The following is a 16,602-nucleotide window of genomic DNA, read 5'->3' on the forward strand; positions in this document are numbered from 1 at the left end:
GCTTATTTTCTCCGGCATAAGATCACCACAGAATGTTTCACACTTCTAAACCATTACACTATAATTTAATCCCAACTCACCAACAGAGACCTCTCATGCACTTCATCAACTATGACATGAGAGATGCCAGTCAAGCTGTTATCCCCCTGAAATTTTAGAATGACAAAAACAACGTTAGGAAACCAGTATTTTCCTTGAATTATGATAGAAATTTAACCCAAAATTAGAGAAAAGGAAATTAAAAATGCTCCTAGAAATTTAAGGGCTATCACGTGCTTTTACTGAGTGAAATAGATGTCAGAAGATATGCTAAAACTAGAAAGGAATGGGGAATACAAAGATAGCTTCTAAAGCACTTAATATTTTATAATTCATATCATTATCATTAGCGAAATCAAATATTACAATAGAAAAAAATATGACTCAGTATTTGCCATTAATCTTGCACGGCAGAATATCCTTCTCATTTGAGATCAAATGTGTGCATCAGGTTGAATCACATAGACTCAAAAAATATTCATGATTCACCAGAATGGCGTACCATCAATCTTCGCAGAAGGATGCCCGTTGTACAAAACAGAAGCTTTGTTTTTTCATTCCTAACATGAAAGTTGTCAGTTAAGACTCAACAATCACAGAACAGACTACAAGGAAATTATCAACATAAATAAATGAAAATATACAATACAATACAATTAGAATCCCTTTCATAATTTTTTCTTTTTTTCCAGAATAAATTTCCATTATAAGGCCACTTAACTGTACTGGATATTGGATTCTAATGCATTTCACTAATCTTCCTCAGAGCCATCTACACAATTTCTCCCCGTTGCATAACAAGTATAAATGCTCTCTTAGCCAAATAATTAAAGCTGATATGCCATCCCAAAAGTCTAAAAATTAACTACGTGAAAAGATATCAACCAGCTTAATATTAGAATTTAACTCAGCAAACCGCCTAACACTCTATCAGCTCAATACTGCAAACCGTAAATTCAAATAAATAGACAAATAAACACCTGGCACTGTCGAGCCGGACTTGATAACCAACCAAGGAACCATCTGAACCTGGTGATGGTTCACACCTCTCAGCCGAAACCCTTTCAGCAACAGAAATAGCCTGAAACATAATGCACAAAATATAAATCATTAATATTTCCAATAGCAAAAGTATAAGACTGTTGTAACATATGAAAAGAAAAGAAACGTTTGGAAACTATTGTCAGCATCTGGATGAAATGTCAAATTAACAACAGACTATTCCAAATATCATGACATAGCATGAACTGAACAAAAATCTAATCAGTGAATTTACAAACAAGAATCAAAAAATACAGAAATGTAATGGATGCTCTTCAGTCTTTGGAAAGCAAATAAGAAAAACTGAGAATCCGATATGGGAAATGTTCCTTCTGCAAATTAAACACAGATTTAATCTCCACAATAGCATTCTAATTACAAAGTTGTTTCTTCAAGATATATCTTCCCAGGCTCATTTCATGAGTAAAGGGAGATAATTTCTTGTCAAATAGACGTGAACTAGGGGATCCTTAGCATGTACTAAATGAATGGTACATGTTAAGAGCCACAACAGATAAGGATTAGTAATTTGAAGAGAAGAGTCAAGTGCACAAGAGAAAGAAATCATCATATGTTCTAGGCTTGAGTGCTTAAGTTCTTGGACTATGACAGAGTCCTACATTGAGTAGCCATAAACAATTCTTGTGGTACTTAAGTGGCATGGTTATTTCCTCTTATGATTCAATTTATAAGGGTGTCTTTTCCATGCTATCTTAGGTCTCCATTAATTGGTATCAGAACCATGGGACTCTATTAGACAGCCATGATTTAATTTCTTCATAGTGATAGCTTATACGGAAGTTTGACAAACCCAATCCCATACTCACATGGCCAATTCATAGAAAACCAAAACAATCATTCTAAAGATATGTACAATGAAGCGATTATAAGGGAAATTATTCCAAGTATTGGAATTGGAAGCATATATATTCCAATCTGCTGGAATATTATAAAGTAGTGTAGCTTCATTATTCTAATAATGTACATAATGTAGTCAACATTCTGTTAGAGCCCTGAAACTGAATTCCAAAACTCACCAGAAGCTGCTTGATTCAGATCACAAAGCAGGAATACTGAAAAGAAACAAATGCAACAGAACTTGGGTTTTGCATTCATCAAAAAGTTACACTGTATCAGGAACATGTTCTAGTGACAAATATCATGATAGGATCCAAGAGGGGTAGAGAGAAAGAAGGTAGGAAAATCTTTATTAAAATATGAAATCAGAATCCAACTTTACAAATTAATGAAGATGAAGGAAAATCTTTACAAGAAAATAAGCAAGAATCTTAAATTCAGAACCTAATAAAGCCCAAGGATAACCTCCCAAATTACAAGGAATCTCAAAATCAACCTCCCTATCCCTGCTAGCACTTCCTTATTTAAAATATAAATTAGAAATAGATAATAATTAAATAAATCAGAAAATAAACAACTATATCCTAACCAACTTTGATTCAATAATAAACAAATCCAAAATGAGATATTTACTGATACTATCTCATTCCTATTTGCAACTGAAAATAAATTAACAACTCCCAAAAATATGCTAACAAATTATCAACTAAGACCTCACCTACTATCCCATGATCCCTTGGGAGTGCAGTACTCCATCATATCAGTCAAAACCCAGCTTTCGCTTACACCCTTTAGAAAGAAATACAACAAACTAACACAAGAACTTTAACAACACAACAACAGCATCAAAATAAAAAGAAGACTTTTGGCATTAAAGAGGCTGGAATTTCCCACAAGATTTTTCCATTACAAAAGGACTCCTGCCCCCAAACTGAAACAGAGAATTCTACAAGAAGGTAACCCAATCAATCCATACTACTCTATTAGTTTCTTATTCCCATGTTTGAGAAGTTAACCCAACCAATCCATTCTATAGGCATTTTATCAAAGAAAAAGTGGAAGAAGGAATTATATGTTTGATCTATTTGCCCACCAACCTTCAAGCTGCAGATGTATTGACTAAGGGGTTGCTTAAGCCTGCCTTTGAGAGTTGTCTAGGTAAGTTGGACATGATTAGCATCTATGGTCCCGCTTGAGGGGGAGTGTGGAGATATTGTAACTGTTTTAAATATTATCTACTTATTAGGCTTTATTAGACTTTATTAGTCATTAGTAATATTTTATAGTCACTACTATTTTTTGCATCACATTGTTGTATAAATACCTAGTTGTATCACAATTTTCAGTATGAATGAGAAACATATCTTCTCCCAAAATATTCCACAGACGCACATGAATCAAATCTTGGGATACATCAATTTGATTATGGTTCAAAAAGCAAGGTTATTGAAACCCCATAAGCAAGAATGAAAATGATATTCCATCTACTAATAAACCTATTTGGATAAAAATTGATGCCCAGCTGTGTGCTTTGATATGGTGTTCCATTGACTCTGGTCTGCGTCACATGTTATGCATATAGAATAAGACTGCAATGAAATATAGTAATGATATTTGACGTTACTATGACATTCTATCTAATCTTGTCAATCTTAAGTATTAAGACAAAAGGTGGACACTACTACTATTGCATGCAAGATTGAGTCAGCCAAACATGAGTTCAAGTCCTTAAAGCTTGTTACCACATCTCCAAAAGCAAAGGAGCGATCATTTAAAAGTAAATTTGTATCTTACTGGAAAGAAGATTCAATATGTATGCATTCCTACCAAATACATAAATTTGAATGAACAATTTGTATATGTATTCACTAAACCTCTCAAGAGTCCTCAAATCAACAATATGTAGCAAGCTTCATGCGTATGATTTATATGCTCATGCTTGAAAAGAAGTGTTAGAATAGTGCACATATTTTATTCTATAGTCATGTTGCACAAAATATTATGTAGGCCTATAGTACCATTCTTTGTGCTACATTGTGCTGCACTAGTACTCTTTTGTTTGTCCCTGTAAATAAGACAACAATGTAAGGAGTACAGACCCTATGTATCTGTTCTATGTAGCTTCATATGGTAAATTTTCTCAATCAACCAATTACAGATTATGTCAATGTTTCATTTATTTGCTCTTATGATTTAACACCCCAGCATTTCCAAACTGCATTAGTCCTTTTCATGAGCTGGAAAAGTGAGTCCCAACACGCTTGGCCACAAAGAATAAAAAGCATTGAATATTAAATAACTAGCTCATTAGATATGTATTATAGAATGCAGATACTTAGACTTGCAATGATGGCGGCCCTCTAGGAAAAAGCCAGCCAATATACTGCTGAGCAACTGTAGTAAATATGAGATTTATCAACAACAACAACAACAACAACAAGCCTTTATCCCACTAAGTGGGGTCGACTACATGGATTGCAAGACGCCATTGTGCTCTATCATTTATTAAACTTTTAGAAATATTATTAATTAAGAGATCACGTTCAACAACTTCCAAGAGTGTTCTCTTAGGCCTTCCTCTACCTCTCTTAATCGGACTCAAAGTTATATGTTCCACTCTTCTCACTGGTGCCTCCCTTGGTCTTCTTTGTACATGCCCAAACCATCTCAACCGATTTTCTACCATTTTTTCCTCAATAGGTGCCACCCTCACTTTTTCACGTATGTGCTCATTTCGAATTTTATCTTTACGTGTATGTCCGCACATACATCGTAACATTCTCATCTCTGCTACTCCAACTTTATGCTCTTGCTGTCCCGCTAGAGCCCAGCATTCACTACTATATAACATTGCCGGTCTGATAGCAGTACGATAAAACTTTCCTTTAAGTTTATTAGGCACCTTATGGTCACAAATAACTCCTTTAGCTTTTCTCCAATTAAACCACCCAGCTTGAATTCTATGTGAAATATCTTCACTGATTTCGCCATCATTTTGAATAATGGCTCCCAAATATCTAAACTTTTCCACTTGAGGTATAAATATGAGATTTATCAAATGGCAAGAAAAAGCTTTTGTACCCACCGCAATTCTCCTTGGCTGTGTGCAGACGATATTACAGTATCCACCACAGCCTGCTTCAATCATGTCATCCAATATAAATTGTGGGACCTACATTAAATACCAATCAGGTTAAAAAAATTAAAAGAAGAAAGAAAGAAAGAAAGAAAGCTGTTACATCCTAAAAGCAAGAAGACTTGACACAAATGAAAATTAGATCATCACCTGAGTTGTCTTTCCAGAGCCTGTTTCCCCACAAACAACAAGGACATCATTTTCCTTCAGCAATTGTAATATGTCACCTTTTAGCACAGCAATAGGAAGCGCAGCTCTACTTTTCAACATGGCCTGAAGCAGAAAATATGTGATTATGTGACCACTATCAAAGAAATTAAGAAAAATAATTGTCAAAAGGAAACAGTCAATTATATTAAAAATGTTAATTAGAAAGCAACAGGGAAGTAATGTCATCAATCACATCTACATATTCCAGCCTTCCAAAGAAAAGTTTTTAGAATATGAAGTCAGCAAAGTCAAAGAAACAAACTAAATGATATCAATGGGCCAAAAATTGTTATCATCTAGTTCTGTGATAACAACTCTGGTAATGTTATCAAATGATAAAAATTCCTTTCATGTTTACCATGGTAAAACAAGTTTCTCATATGCAAAGCATGAACGTATCAATAACAGAGCCAGAACCTTGCGCAAATCATAGCAGACATAAACACCCAGTAGGACCCTCGTAACACCTAATATAGCATTGCTGAACTAAAAAGGTAAATTTCACTATCTAATTTTTTTCATAAGCATGCTCCATATAAACCTATTATAAGTGCTAATAAGCTCATTCATAACTCAAATTTTGCACGTCCACATTCTTGTATTTGTAAACATTTGTATTTCAATATCAAGTCTTGGCCTTATGATTTGGAGTCATGCCACCTTGTCTATGTGGTGTTGTGCCCTGAATCATGCATGCTCTTTTCAGGAACTTACACTGAGTCTCAACTAAAATGAAAACTGACATTCTAATATAAATAAAATCTTGCTTTAAGACAGCCTAAAAATAATAAGAGGGCATATGCACTCAAACAAAGAAGCTTTATGCTCTATGAAACTATTTTAAGATTCCAGAGATAACTGTAATTATTTCTAGCTATTTTAATGCAATAATCAGTAATCACTTTAAGAACAAAAGTTTTCTCTTTTAGTGAATATTACAGAAGAAAAAGCATAATTTCAATAAGCATGACAAAAAGAAAAAAGAAAAAACATCAGAAACCATGAAAAGAAGTCGCGCGATGAAAGCAGAGTCATTGGTCTAATATAAAAAGGTTGAGTCCAATGAAAGAAAATATACTACATAAACTATAAAATACCTCCACTATAAACCTAACTGAGTAGTTGTTTTGTATAGAGAAAACCATCAAAAAAGCCTAAAAGACAAAATGTATGCAGACCTGGTATCTCTGGGTTCTCATTTTCTCATAGTGTGCCTGCTTCAAATCCGAACTCTCCTTGTCCACACTATAGGTTTTTCCTGCATAAAGAAATGCTAAAGTTGTGATAAGAAGAGGAGGGAGTTATATTTTGTTACCCATCAATGCAATACACAAGTTACATCCCATAAACGCTGAATTGCCATCATTGAATTGCCTCTCACTATGTGCTAACATGAATAGTGATTTGCAAAAGCCCTTCTTTACAAGGATGTGGATCCTGTGGGATTGTTATTCAGAAGCTCCATCCAAATTGTCACCAAATTTACATTCTTCAGGAAGAAAGGATTAGGTAGGCTTTAAATTATTCCAGTCAACAAATTTGGCAAGGAGCTAGGCAGAGTATAATATCATTAAGTTGTTTAGTTCAGAGTGCTATTAAAGGTGGCCTTATTGGCCAAAAGAAATGAGGGGAAAAAAGACAGATGCCTTTGCAGATAGAGTTTTTAACAGCCAAAAAAATCTGACAAAAAGAGGGATTCAGACATGATTTGGACACTGTTGCTTTATTCAAATGAGAAAAAACAATTAAGTTAGCACATAGTCTGTTCTACTATCAGTAATCTGTTGTGATAAGCCAGCCTAGCATTGGTTTAAACATAGTTTAGATGATGGTCATGCATAGTCTATTGCAAGAAAGTTGGCAACAAATGTATAGGAGAGACCTTTAAGGCGGACGAAGCTCCTAAGGAGCTCCTGGCCACTGCAACCAACTCCTATCTTCGATTTAGGGTGACCATTTGCAAAATGATTGGTATTATCATCAGAGCACTGGCTGTTACCATTTACAAAAATATGTGCATTTTGATTTGTCCCCCTTACTGCTGATTCACAAATAAACAGGCTACGCAGGAACCCAGAATGTCTTAAAATTGAAGAACTCAACACAACCAACATCCATATTTAAATCCAAAATGAGCTTCCATCCTTCTAAAAAATTATTGAAAATTGAATTGAAAGCACTTTGAATAAAAGGTGGATGAACTTACTCTGAGCTTTTGGTTCAACACTGGCAGGAGTCATGTTTTTATTTTTGACGAGTGTATCAAAATTTTCTGGACCCTTGTAATATGTATCATCAACATGTTTAGGCTCACTAGAGCCATCAGCATTCAAAAGTGAATCAACAAATCCTGACCGACGATCTTCCTCCCTTTCTTCAATCCTTGCTGATGAGTCTCCTGAAAGTTTTGAAATGTTGCAGTAGAGTAAACTCATGAACAAAATGGTATCATATCCACCATAGTAACGAACATCATTCTAATAAAAAGGTTAAATGATGTACATAGACATCCCCAGAAATAAAATGATAGAAGTAAAAATTTTATAAGCGCCAAATTCATCTCATTGAAGTGAGGCTTGTCAATGCAAATTTTATGACTAAGATTCAATCAAAAGATGAAAATGATAACCAAGGAAAACAACCTTTCATCCACTGCATCACAACTGAAGCATATGGCTCCATAATTGGGAGGTGTACAGGGATATCAGGAAACAGCTGGAACAAAGCATACGCTGCCACTTTATTCTGTGCGTCCTACAATTAAATAAAGCAAACAAGGGCGTAAATGGCGAGAAAATAAGATTTGTTCCATTCCATATAATTAGGAAATAATAACATAAATAGATCAGGTGCAAAGTTTTCTTCAGAAACAGTCCACAGAGAGAGGTCATAGCAAAGTCAATTAATTATTTTTGCCAGTTATGCAGAAAGAAAGCACTCCACAAATATAGACAAACATATCACTTTAAACTACTCAGTCAAAGGTCAGGATTTTTCTTTTTGGCCAACAAGTCAAAGGTTAGGATATGAATTTTGCACAGTTACTAATACTGATTAAAATTAGGATCCACCAGGGCCTAGGTAGTGGTGTCAGAAATATTAGAGCTTGTTTGGATTAATGTTTGCAAAACTACAGTTTGCACAAACTAAAGTTGGGATAAAAGTCAATTAGAGAAATGTGATTTATGTTTGGATCTTCTTTTGTGACAAAGTCAATTTAACAAACTGAAACTTGTTTGGATGATACAATTGAAAAGCTGGTTTAGATGTATAATGATTGAAAAAGACATGAGCTTTATGGTGTGTGTGCGTGTGTATCTTATAAGTATGTAATTTGATACATTTAAGAAAAAATATTAAAAAAAAAATTATAGTTGGGAAAAGGCATTAATATATGCCAACAGCCAGATGCAACGCAACTGAGGATGCAAAAGCTTAAAAAGTTAACTTTTACCCTAATTATAGCTGGGAAAGCAAAGCACATTTGCCACCTATTTTTACCCAAACATAATTTTTTGCCCTTAACTAGCTTTTAGGCTTATAAGCTACAGTTTGGGCCAACTAAATAAGATCCCAATCGAGCATTTAAACTCCTGCACAGTGAGCTGATATATTCAATGACTTGTAGTCTTGCAGAATTACCCATCCACAAAGAATTTAAATTCCTTAGCGAACAAATTAGTAAGCAATCCCAATAACAACAACAACAACAACAACAACAAGCCTTTATCCCACTAGGTGGGGTCGACTACATGGATTGCAAGACGCCATTGTGCTCTATCATTTATCAAGCTTTTAGGAATATTATTAATTAAGAGATCGCGTTCAACAATAATTCACCAAAATGATCTTAAGCCTGATCTCTGTTGCCCTAGGCCATCTAACATTTGTGAACAAAAAAACCTATATTTAACTCTGCTCAGTCAAGAAAATTGCTCTAGGAAATGCCTAAAGAGGACTAATCCACCAGAACAGGCAACGTGAACAAGCATCAGCTTTCCTGGTGCAAGCTAGCAGGTTTTTGGGAGGTCGTAAGTCAGTTCACAAACCATACAGCAATTTCTTTTATATCACCACACAGCAATTTTTATTGATAAGGTTTAGAGGATGTTGTACAAGCAAGAAGAACAAATCCTTTAGGAGCTGGACTCTTCATGAAGCTATATGTTGTATTTAGTTGGGGCAAAAAACTCCGATATTTAAGGGGAACTCATCTTTCGTTTTGCTAAAGGATAGAATTTTCTGGCTTCAGTTTAGCAGTTAGTTCAGTTTTTCTGAGGGAATCTTTTCAGACAATAATAGAGATTCAAAAGCTTTAATGTCATAAAATAGATTCTTAGATTAATTTTCTCTTGACTGTTAACCATCTGAAGAGGTGTATTACGCCCCTTTTTGTACTCTCTATATCTATCTATAAATATCCTGACCTTCAATAATCCATAAAGAGCTCCATACTCCATAAGCAAAAGTTGTGTGCATACGCAGAGGTATGTATAAAGAATAATAAGTGCTACAAAATATATTAAGCAAATTATTTAATCTTTTTAGGTAAAAATAATAATTTATTGAAGAGAAGAGAATAATACATGGTGGTACCTAGCAAATCATTTATTCTCGAGTCTTTTCATTTCTTATAGATTATCAAAAAGGCTTAAGAAGAAACATGGAAATGAGAGGAATAAGAACCAACCTCAGCAGATTCAGAACCTTCATCTCCATCAGGAAGCTGAAGTGTGACCAGCCCCCCAGCTTTCCGGTTCTTACCCCTCCCACTTGCTTTGCGCAATATGTTGACAGCATAGGAGAAACTCTTTCCTCTGCCAGGAACTTTATCGAATTTTGGAGCTTCCCACCCTGATTTTTGGCATAGTTGATGAAGAACAGCCTTTGGAATTTTGGGAGGGTCCCCCTATGGTTAATTAAAATATGATATGAAGAGAAAAATAATATCAGATTATGACATGAAGAGAGAGATATAGCCAAAAAGGAACAAGTTGCCCAGGTTATGCACCTCATGCTCAAAAACAAATGACAGAATGCAAGGGTTGTAAATTTAAATAGGATAGGATATTGGCGGCATTTATTATTTTGCAAAATTAAAAAGAAAAACCATTTGCAAGTTGCCCGATAAAATATGCATCTGCATCAATTAAAAAATCACTCCACTGATGTCACTCATTCCAGTTTCAACAACGTTATGATTTCTTAAAATTGTCCCTTCCCCTTGATACAATTTCCTTGTGTAACAGGCTAAAAATCACTAAGAGTAACTCAGAGATGCTTGATTTTCATCAAATATCGCTCACCAAGTGCCATTGAATGTAGCCCACAAACTTACCATTTTCCAAATGCCATCTAACTTCTCCAAATTCTTCTCACATAATTTTTTTATTTTTTCTTGCTTCTGTATTTCCAAAATATTATCAGAAGGCAACATTTCATGAGATTGGGCATCCTCCAAAAAGAAACCACCTAATTCAACATCATCTGCCTCTTCTTGAGAAGAATCCTTTTTAACAACTTGTGCACCAGACGTATCAGAATTAGCAGGATTTTCCTTCACATTATGTTGCTTTGCATCACCTTTATCAACTGATATCTCACCAGATGGCAAAATAACAGTTGAATAACCTCCAGTATCACACGGAATTTCTTCTTCAGTGCAATCAACAGGCTCAGGACCTGAAGATCTTCTCCCAGGTGTGGATTTAGAAGCTATTTCAAGCTCATGCTGTACAGCCAAAGCTTCATCTGATAACCCTGCTCAGAGTGTGGTGAAAGCATATGAGACAAGTCAAACGCTACAAAATTTTGAAATTGAAAATGATGTTAAAACCTCACCTAGAGCAGACAATTCTTGTTTCAGTTTTCTGATAATATTGCCTGCCTGCCCCTGACTTTTCTTGTCCCCTGTTCCTTAGCTTTCGCGGCTTCCATCCTTGCAGAAAGGTACTCTTTGGCAATAACATCATAAGATCTAGGCTCCCAGGCCTATCACAAAAGACAAGAGTAAATTAGACTCATTACAATTATCTGAACATAATTAAACTATCACTACTAAATTCACAGAGAGAAAACAGAACACAAGCACTAACTTTCTGAAAATAGTTTATGCTCTACTGTTATTTATCACAACAAAATTAACAAAGACCAAGCAAAACAAATATGTTTACTCTCTGACAAACAGTTATTTCCCTACTCATGCAGACAGATATCACTGTAACTAAACACATATAACCTTCACTGATCATACTAAAGCCAAAGTTTTTATTAGGAGGCAAAAAAATACAAATCCATCAGTTAGGTCACTTAAACTAGGAAGCTGCATCAATTCAACACATTGCCAAATGGTTCATGGAAGAGAAAACAAAAACTTTAAACTGCTCATTGTAAAAATAATGGACAGCAGTTATGTAATCACAAAAGTTTAAATAAAGACAACTACAAATACGTGTAAGAAATTTAAGCAAAAAGTTTTTTTTCTTTAATAAAAGAAGAATTATAGAGAAATAGAAGGATAATTCAACATGTATATTTTAAGCATGTCAAAAACTCAACAAAGATGCATTAATGAGATAAGATACCAACAAGAAACCATATAAGATAACGAGAAATTAATTGAAACTGAAAGATGCATTTAAACTTATAAGCTACAGCCACGTATTAATTGATATTCTCCAAGAAACCATATAAGATACCAACAGGAAAGAAAATACCTCCTTCTTGGCACTTCTCTCCTCAAGAATGTCATCTTCCCAAGTGTTTTGTTCATCCTGCAAATAATAAAATCAAACTAGTAACTTATCAAGGAAAAAAGAACTGTAAATTAAATAATAAGGCCTGGAGGCTTAACAGGGCTTTATCACCAGATAAGCGTGCAATGTGTTTGAGGAATTCAGAGACAAATAACCACCTTTGTCTACATCACGAGGTGGCTTGGTACAGTTGGAATAGGCTGTTTGGTTTCTATAATGAGCCTGGGGGTAGATCTATGAGCTATTTTAGCTTTCAAGTCTTCATTTTTGGTGCCAAAAAAAAGATCATAAATCTCCTTGTCAATGTGCAATTTGCACTGGTTAGTGGCATCATTGTCTAAAAGCCTAGAATGGAACAGTAATTTATAGGCCTCTCTATGTTTTACCGAAAGGCCATACATGATGCAATTTACCGCTTGAAAAATAAAAAGGATCAAAACTGAGAGATAAACAATAGTTATTGTTATAGAATTTGGAAACATGAAGTTCTCAAGACAGTCCCAAGGGTATCTTAGTCATTTGAGTCAGACTCACAAGACCAATACGAATATAAGTGTAGAACTGCGGGCATCCTATCTACGTGTCTTTTAGTCAAAGTTCACATCTTTCCGAGCTATCTCACTCTTTGGCTCTCTCCTTAACAGGTATCAAAACAAAATCTCAAACTGAGCGCTAGATTATTCATCAAATTCAAACTTTAACCCTAATCCAGGCTGAGGTAAGGGTTGGCAAACACCAAAAGGACCACTACTGGCAATAAAGCACTGAAGGGTGGGCTCAAATTGCTCCATCTTGCACATTACAAACATGTTTTATTCATGTAATGACCAATTCCTGCTGAAACCCAATGAGGCACCAGCAGTTTCTACCTCAGAAAAGGCCATCCAATCAAAGGCCTAGCAAAACCCATTCAGGCACATTTTCCCTGTCCAACTTGAAGCCTGGTAATGTCATGGGTCAGTGGAATTCTTCCTCAGCTTCATATGTAATGTTTGCTCACAAGAGACAAAGTACTGATTTCTGATCTTAAAACAACCATTAAATTAATCCCTATAACTGAACGTCAAAATTTGTGGCTAGGTTCACACCAAAAGACAACAAATAATACACTCAATCACTTGAAAATTGCAAAGTGGAGAGAATCCTTAGAGTCTATACCATTGTGATTAAATTTATCTCACTGTTAATCCTATTTTTGCCGGCCCCACCTAATGGGACAAGACTTACAGGTGTTGTTACTGTTGATGTTGTTAATCCTATTTCCAGTTTTACAAGTTGCTTAATGCTTTCAAGCCCCTTGTAAAGGCATAATTAGTGACATTGTTTGCACTTACATCTTCCTCTTGCTCCACATATTGCCTGATCCAATCTGCTTGAGATGGCTGGCGAGAATCTAAAGTATCATCATCCCACTGTCTCTTGACAATAACAGAAAATTCTCGACTTTCTTGCTTATTCGTAATAGATTGATTCACCAAAGGAGTCCAATCATCCCGTTGATTTAATATAACACCAACAGAACCTCCTATCAAGGCATGAGGATAAGAAATTCAGTATCCAAAATGCCAAAAACTTAACATTTTAATACTACAAGCAACCCAAAACAATCTTATAGAAATAATATAGTCAAGTGAAGTACAAATATACCTTCATTAGAATGCAACGAGGTTCCAGAAGAAAACTGCAATGGCAGCTCATTCCCTGGCAAATTCAAGCATAACCAATCAAGCGCAGACTCGAATGTAGCACCTTCCTGCAGAGACAGTGAAACAGAATACAAACTTGAAATATCAATAAAGAAATGATATGATCAGTAAATATTTGGCAAGGTATATGAAAAAGATCAAATTGAAACAATGACACGGTTACTGGGGGAAAACATAGGGACACAGGCAAGAAAAGCGAAAACAAAGAGGAATGGTAGAAACAGGGAAAACATTTTGTAAGTTTCTCAGAAACGGAAGCAGAAAGTCATACGAAACTAAGCTATTAGACATTGATTAACTTCGCATTATATGTATCAGATTGCTTACTATCTCTTTTTTTATTTTTGTTTTTTTTTTTTAAGGGCCGGAAATGGAACGCAAACAGCCTTTTACTTTGGGTTATAATCCTCCAAATGAAGCTTGCCTTCAAAAACTTCGCACTACAACTACATTTTTACATACACACACACATGGTGTGTGAGTGAACTGATTATTACTCCACATTTCTCTCGCTGAGTAGCCAATGATGACAAGACATAGATACCTTGAGAGTGGAAAGAGCAAGCTCAATCTGATCATTACCGAAACCTTCACAAGAGAGCTTCTCATAAACAGCTTTGAGCTTCTTCGCCTTCTGAGCCTTGGTCAGGACATCGTCCGTCGCAGGAAGAGATGGCGTGGACCTGCCAGAGTTGAGCAAGAGGCGGCGGAGGCGGTTCTCGTTCTCGGCCGAAATTTGCAGCCTCGGACCGGATGAGGAGGACTGCGACTTTGCTTTTGACGATGAAGCTGAGTTGGCTTTCGGCTTCTGCTTGTTCTTCTTCGGCGGCATTTTGTCTCTGCGATGGTGATGACAGTGCAGAAAAACTGAAAAACCAGTAGCTTTAACGTATAGACCAGCCGGTTCAGCAAAAACTTCGAATCTTCTATGGACCGGGGAGCTGCGATTTTGCTGGCGGGGCGGTGCCGGGAGCTGTCAAGGAGTCATTGTCAGTGAAAATTAAACGTTTCCTTGTTAGTTCATTTCAAGACTTTAACTCAACGCAATCCCGTATAGGTTATGTTTAATAGCCTAGAATTAGCCAAAATGAAACAAAATTAGAATTGGAATAATGAAGTTGAGTTGTTTGATATATATCAATCTAGATTCCTAATATTCTGAATTCAACCAAAATGTTAAATCCAATTTTTTCATCATAACATTGAAATTAGCCTAATTTTCAGTTGTCTGGGTGAATTTAAGTTGCAAATTTGAATCTAAAATTTTATATTTAAAATTTCATATTAAAAATTCATAAATTTTAAATTTTTTATTTAGATGATATAAAAATTTTGGATTATAATATTAAAATTTTTTTACTTAAATTTAAAGTAAAATTTTAATTTTATATTTTATATTTGAATTTAAAAAAAAACTTAGACAACTAGTTAAAGTCGATGGTCTGAATGGCCAACGTTCATTGAGATCAAATAGTCAAAGCCAACTAGATTGTAGCATAGGCGATGAACGAGAGATGAAATAGTTGACTTGTACTAGGATTAGATGGTTGCCTTCCACCTGGACCAAATGACAAACTTTCACAAGGATTGGACCAATGGCGATGATAGGGACCAAAAACGGCCAACTTCCACTGGGACTGAACTGACAACGTCCAATGAGACCATACCGACAGCAATGACTAGGATAGAATGGTCAAATTCACGAAGACTGGACTCATTAGAAGTCGGCCATCAAGTCTCGTAATCGCCATCAATTTGGTCCTTGTAGAAGTCAGCCATACGGTCCAAGTGGTCAATGTCAGTTCGATTACAGTGGTTGCCGTCAATTCGATCCCAGTGGTCGCCATCAATCTGATCTCAGTGGAAGTAAGTCATCTGGTCTCATCATTGCCTTCAATCCTATCCAGTGGAAGTTAGTCATCTAGTCCCAATGGTCGCTGTCAATCCAGTCTCGATAGAAGTCAGTCTTCTGATCCTGTCGTCACCGTCAATCTTGTTCGAGTGAAAGTCTGTCGTTTGGTTCCCATCATCATCGGTCTTGTCCCGGGGGAAGTCGGCTATTCGATTCCTATAAAATCGGCTGGCAAGTCCCCGTCATAGTTGTCAGTTCGATCCCAATAGAAGTTGGCAAGTCAATCCCCATCGTCATTGTTGGTTCAGTCCAGAGGAAGTCGACCATCCTGTCCTAGGAAGTCACTGTTGTAACATTTTAATTTTTAGATAAAAAAAATTTATGGAATTTAAGTTTTATTAAAAAAATGATAATAATAGGAATTTATATTATTTGAGGTTATTTGAAAATAATAATATGTATTATGGGTAGGTATTTAATTATGAATTAAAAATTCAGGTTTAAAATTACATAAAAAATGTTTAGTTAAGATATAATTTTAAAATTTAAAATATATATATAATTATACACACACATATTATGTGTGAATGTGGAAAAAAAAAAGAATAAAAAAGAGTAAAGGATTCCTCACATATAAAGAAAGTGAGAGCGTGCAGAGGAAGGCAAAAAAAAAAATTTGTGCAATTTGTGAAATTGTAACTAATCTAATAGCCGAAGATGCAATTTATGAAAATTGCAAGTAATGGCCCAAAAGTTTGAATAATTAAATTTAGACCTATATTTTTTATATAATTTTGGGACCCACAATCCCATTTTTATATTATTTTCTCTCTTCTCTCTCCCTCACGTTGCTCGGCGTTTCTCATAAGGGGGGATTTTTTTTTTTCAGGTATGTTCCAAACTTTCTTGTTTTAAATTAGCATTTAAAAAATTATTTAATACAAATTAATTTTATAGTTATTTTCTAAATAATATTAGCTTTCTAGTGATATGATTATTTGTAGA

At 35.3% G+C, this 16,602-nt stretch overlaps 1 protein-coding gene across 1 annotated transcript in view; it reads right to left on the reverse strand.

The window, feature by feature from the left end:
• Nucleotides 1–14,721, reverse strand: part of LOC129285633 (DExH-box ATP-dependent RNA helicase DExH7, chloroplastic-like) — a 31,051-nt gene extending 16,330 nt beyond the window's left edge. Inside the window, 16 exon segments of the mRNA XM_054921386.1 lie at nucleotides 81–146; nucleotides 542–599; nucleotides 1,020–1,120; nucleotides 5,024–5,110; nucleotides 5,225–5,347; nucleotides 6,463–6,542; nucleotides 7,491–7,682; nucleotides 7,927–8,038; nucleotides 9,975–10,193; nucleotides 10,623–11,044; nucleotides 11,126–11,197; nucleotides 11,200–11,275; nucleotides 12,001–12,057; nucleotides 13,374–13,564; nucleotides 13,687–13,792; nucleotides 14,290–14,721. Of these exon segments, the coding sequence (XP_054777361.1) occupies nucleotides 81–146; nucleotides 542–599; nucleotides 1,020–1,120; nucleotides 5,024–5,110; nucleotides 5,225–5,347; nucleotides 6,463–6,542; nucleotides 7,491–7,682; nucleotides 7,927–8,038; nucleotides 9,975–10,193; nucleotides 10,623–11,044; nucleotides 11,126–11,197; nucleotides 11,200–11,275; nucleotides 12,001–12,057; nucleotides 13,374–13,564; nucleotides 13,687–13,792; nucleotides 14,290–14,577 (2,250 nt within the window). The 5' untranslated portion in view covers nucleotides 14,578–14,721.
• Between the last annotated feature and the right edge of the window lie 1,881 nt (nucleotides 14,722–16,602).

The sequence above is a fragment of the Prosopis cineraria genome, unplaced genomic scaffold (genome assembly GCF_029017545.1).
Source record: "Prosopis cineraria cultivar Desert tree isolate PC_DT_omini unplaced genomic scaffold, ASM2901754v1 PC11, whole genome shotgun sequence".
In the NCBI taxonomy this organism is placed as follows: Eukaryota; Viridiplantae; Streptophyta; class Magnoliopsida; order Fabales; family Fabaceae; genus Prosopis; species Prosopis cineraria.